The following is a 5,385-nucleotide window of genomic DNA, read 5'->3' on the forward strand; positions in this document are numbered from 1 at the left end:
GGAAGGTGAACAATGGTGGACTTAGAAGTCTGGTTCCAAGGAGTTCCATGCCAAAGCAATACTTCAACCGACTTCAGAAGGTGTCAATGAGTGATTATGGGTAAAGATTCGAAGCTAAAAAAGCTTGAATCGAAGAAATGGTTAATTGATTTTTTAAGGTATCGGGTTCAAAGGGTTTTAGAGTTTCTTTGGCTATCAAAGCTTGAAAATGAAGGAAAAAACTTCCTCTATTTATAGGAAATGAGATGAGATCATGGTACATGTGAAATGGAGGTCAATTCGTGTGAATTAGGTCAGACTTTTGATGATTTGCAAAACGTGTCAGATGAGACATGAAATGCGCGAATTGGCACTTGAACTAGTCGTTTTGAGTTTGTTTGCATGAATTTTAGCATCAAAAATAAGTTGCACATGTGCAAGTGGTCCCAAGATGCAAAATGACTTGTAATTGCAAGTTATGGGCATCGGGCAAAACAAAGTTCAAGATGCCATGTTTGAAGCTAGGCCAAATGGAATATACTCGTGCATTTTGTGATTTTCTTTGCGCCAAATGTAAGGCTTAGCTCCCTTTCACCAGCTCCAAACAAGGGGGTCCAGATGGGGAAGAATCTTCTTTTGGAAGGATGTAAAACATATAGTGAGCCTTTTGATTCTGGGGGTTCACCAAGAAGTAATGGTTCTTGAAGTTCTTCCAGCTATGGTAAACATCAAACATCTTAAATGATTGGTGAAGCGAAAGCATCCCTTTTCCTTGATCCTCGCTAGCAGAAGTGGACATTATGTTGAAGAAGTTGAAGAATAACCTCAAAGTCGACACTTTTCCCCGATACTCACACATGTACTGGAATACTTTAATGAATGCACAAGCTATTGAGTGCAGTTTGGACAAAATTCTTAAATAATTAAGCATCCCCTCCTTCGAAGTTGTTAAAGGGAAACTTGAACCTCATCTTGCAGAACAAACATTCATAGAGAGAGGTATGGAACATCCATCCAAGGCGCTACATATCCTCCTATTGGGGTCGACATAGGAAGAAAACCAATTGAAGGATGATCAAATATCACTATCAGCACCCTCCAAAGTCTAAGTGTTGTCGAAGAAGTAAACTTTATCTACTAACTCTGCCTCTACCTAGTGATTTTGAGTAGCATCGGCAGGCATTACATAACCTTGATGTTCCTTTCTAACCATGTTCTCCCAAGTGTCATTAAAAAAGATAATGCATGTCGTGAATTAGAAAATGGATCAGAAATTTGAGGTGATCCTAACCTCCTTATCACTAGGTTCCGAACCATTTATAGACCTAAATAAGTTAGTAAAGAGATGTGCTCTTGGTTCATCCCGCTAAGCCTCAATAGGCTTGAATCTTCCATATGTTAACCGGGAGAAGAGGGGCTAGTATCGATACCCCTAGTAGCAAGATTATCGTAATTCATCCCTTTAATTTCTTCCATAGAATCATTTGTATTTCCACCAGAATGGGAACTCGAAGGTTCGCTACCATCTTCGATATAACCCCCAACATTACTAGAACTATCGTTGAGGACAATGAGGTTCACAATGGGCGGATTAACTACTAAGAGAGCGACGTTTTGCATTTCTGGTCTAGTAATCCAATGAGAGATGAAGTGTCACTCGTATTGTCACCACCAGGTATGTCTAGAACATTCGTAGGATCACCTCCCATATTGATCATGACTAAAACAAGGAAGGAGAAACAACAAAATGTAAACAAGGAGAGAAATACTACCTGAAAAATCCAAAAGTTGAGTAAGATATTAAGACAAAGAGTATTTCTAAGGGTGCGATGAACCGAGAAAATTAAGAATCCAAAGAAGAAAAAAGAAAGATAAAATAAGAATCAATGGGGCTTATGGGGAAGCAATTAGTGTTTGTAGACGAAGAAAAAGATTATAATTTGCGCAAAGATTGGAAACATGGTTAGGAAGGTGAAGTAACCTTTATATATGGAGGTGAGTAAAGCAATGGTCATATATAAAATGAAATAGGAAGATGGAAAGCAACTATTGGATTCAGGATTGTAATGATACTCGAGTACACTTAAGCATCGTATAGGGAAGTGCCACGTCCTAGTTTAAGGATTTAGGGTCACTTGTAAAAAAATAATCTTGTGAGACGTTTCAATGATGAGACTAGCATTTAATTCGCTTGTTTTCAAGATCACTCATGTCGACTCCGAAGTCTTTCTCACTTCTCCAAGCAATGAACACGACACAAAAAGTCTGATCCAATTTTATGAAATACTTTCTATTGTTACGCCACAATAAGTTTTGGAAGCAACGGTTTTGGGCCAGCGACGTGTCTAAAAATGGGGAGGCCTAGTCATCAGTCCAAAGTCATTCCAATAATGGCATTCAAGATAATAAACTTGCTCTAGAGCCCCACATTAGATCCACACCATGGACTGCTACCTACCATTAAATGTCATCAGAGCACCTTGGGCATTCCATATTGAAAAGCAAGGATGCTCATAATCACTCTATATAAGACATCCAATGTGAAACTTAAAGTATTCTATAAATTATAACTCACATTTACTCCATTATCTTACTAATCCCGCATCAAGACTCTAATTCATCATTTTTAAAAAAACATTTTGCTTCACTAGCGGAACAAGTTCCAACTCAAATAGTTCACATCCTCACATTTTACTAATATATTAAAGTTAAGTTTTTTTCCCTTTAAAGTCGGTTTCATGATTGATGAAGTATATAGCAACGGTAAGTCCAATAACAAAATGAAAGAAAGCTCGGAAACTTTGTTTGGCTTTTTTATGACATTACCCAACGGCTTATAGAGAGCTTTTGCTTTGTACTATTGAATCTAACTTCATGCCACCATCATAATGCTGGTGGCAAGATCTTAAGCAAAAAGTTATCCCAGCATTCAAATTTAGAATTTAAAGTAATTGCCGTAAAACAATTTTGACATAAGTTAAGGCTTTTCATGATAAGTGTCTCCACTTACAAACTTAAAATATCATAGCCTATGATAATGGTATAGCATTGAAATTTTTATGTTAGACCAGTTTTTTTCTTCTTCTTAGGATATGCTACAAATAAAATAAAAAAAATAATAAAAAAAATTCACAAATAAACCGGATTTTTTATACGGAATCTCTTGTGAGTTTGAGACGACTCTGTTTTTGGAGATGCAGGAATATGTTTTGTTTCAATAAAATATAAAATTAATACAATATGATAATGAAGAAACTACAATGAATATAATAATGTTTGTGTTACAATAGAATAATGAAATGCAACTGAACCGTTTTTCATTTACTTCCATCTCCTCCTCCTGCTGCAGCTTCTACCTTTGGTTCTTCAGGCTTAGGTGCCGGTGGCTGTGACGGCGGAGGTGGTGGTGGTGGTGGAAGTCCTGCATCAATACAACTTCTACACTTGTTTTCAACCCAACCTTCTATATCATTCTCACCATTGCCTCCAAAGTGTCTTCCACCACACAACCTCGCAATCATTCCTGCAATGACACCTACAATAGTGATCACGGCTATCACCACTATAAGTGTCTCAATTGATTTATGTGAATAACGGTTTTGTTCTTCCACTTTTGGTGGTGCTTCAACAAAGGGCTGCATTTCACTCCCTTGTCTTCCATCCATGATGATATGATAGGATGTATCTCTTGAGCTCAAACTTGAAGATGAATCTGAACTCTTAATTTGGACTCTTGTGTTTTGCTATGTGTAGTTGTGAAGAAAATTTAAATTAAAGACAATAGATGAAAAAGGTGAAGTTTTATGGTGTGATTTATTGGACAGAGAAGTTGGCAAATAATTGGAAAATGGGGGAAATGAGACACCACAGAGTTAGATTCTGATTATATAGACCGCAGCTAATATAATATTAATTAATTAATCATGATTAGAGAAAATATATTGTGGCTGTAAAATAAAATTCCAATGGATTACGAATATATATATATATATATATATATTATATATATATATATATATATATATATATATATATATAATATATATATATATATATATATATATATATATATATATATATATATTAATTACTTTGTTGAATTTGTCCTTACATTTCTTTTTATTTATACACTTTATTATTTGATTGTCTTTTTACAGTTTTTTTAAGATTAAAAAAAGCTGTTGTAAACTTTGAAGTGAAAATATCATAGATTAATGTCAACGTGGATGAAATTGGCTAAACAATGTATTATTGAAGGAGGATGCTGAACATTTGTTTGGTTCGTGTCATTTTTCTATTCTTATTTGATTCAAATTTTTCTATTGTTATTTCCTACAACTTGTTTGTTGGATAGATTACATAGACTTAATTCTGTTTTTTCTTGGTTTTTTGATTTAACATTTTGTTGATCTATTTTATGTTGTAAGAATGTCGTTCTTTTTAAACTAGTGTTCTTAAGAACTTTGATGTCTTTAGCATAATTAAGTTTTTTTCATGAGAGTTGTTTAATACCTTCTTTAAAAAAGGTAGAAACTTTTTTTTTTGGTCGGATTGATGTAATGATCCAGGTCGTATTGGGAGTAGACGGTGAATTCCGTTTTTTAGTTGGGTTTTGTCAATAAATCGTTTTGTTTTTCTTTTTTTTCTTTGATTTTTTAAATGTAAAAGGGTGAACATCTTAATGTCACACTTCATCTTGCTTATACAAAAAAAAATGCCAAAAGCTTCTGACTATTCATTAGCTCAATTAATAATACATCCTATTAAGTATTAGTCTTAGCAACTCATTAGTAGTTCAATTAACGGCATGTATGTTAAGTTTTGGTTAGTTTGTGATGACACATAGTTGGTTGTAGTTATTAGTCTATATATATAGCTTTGTGTATTAGGATTAAGCATTAGATGAAAGACACGTAAATATTTGTTTTATTTCTAGTCATTCATTCATTCTTTATATATATATATATATATATATATATATATATATATATATATATATATATATATATATCCATTTATGTGGATAATGTGAATACAATCGATTTTATCATTTACTTCTTTTTAACTGTTTCTCAAGAAACTTATGTTTGTATCTTCTTCTTCGATGGATCTTGATTCCATCTTCACCATTTCTGTTATCAATGCTTCTTCTTATCTGAACATTGACATGTTATCAAAGCTTCAATAGCTCTGGTAGCCATTGTTCTTCCTTTCTCCTCTCCAATCGATTGCGTTATCTTTCAACCGACTGTTCTTCGTTCCAATTTGCAGATTCTTGTTGTTCCTTCATTTCTTCTTTCATGGCTAACCAGAGCTTCACTGATTTTTCCACAAATTCGTCGAATCCGTATTACCTACATTCGAATGAGAATCCTTCAATCATCCTCGTTTCACCTTTACTTCATG

At 34.0% G+C, this 5,385-nt stretch overlaps 1 protein-coding gene across 1 annotated transcript; it reads right to left on the minus strand.

Annotated features, from left to right (window-relative positions):
- Nucleotides 1-3,226: 3,226 nt before the first annotated feature.
- On the minus strand, nucleotides 3,227-3,836 carry LOC127126314 (mulatexin). The gene has a single exon (XM_051055221.1). It carries the CDS (start codon nucleotides 3,642-3,644, stop codon nucleotides 3,297-3,299), a length of 348 nt encoding a protein of 115 aa, XP_050911178.1. The 5' UTR covers nucleotides 3,645-3,836; the 3' UTR covers nucleotides 3,227-3,296.
- Between the last annotated feature and the right edge of the window lie 1,549 nt (nucleotides 3,837-5,385).

The sequence above is a fragment of the Lathyrus oleraceus genome, chromosome 3 (assembly GCF_024323335.1).
Source record: "Lathyrus oleraceus cultivar Zhongwan6 chromosome 3, CAAS_Psat_ZW6_1.0, whole genome shotgun sequence".
NCBI classification, from domain to species: domain Eukaryota; kingdom Viridiplantae; phylum Streptophyta; class Magnoliopsida; order Fabales; family Fabaceae; genus Lathyrus; species Lathyrus oleraceus.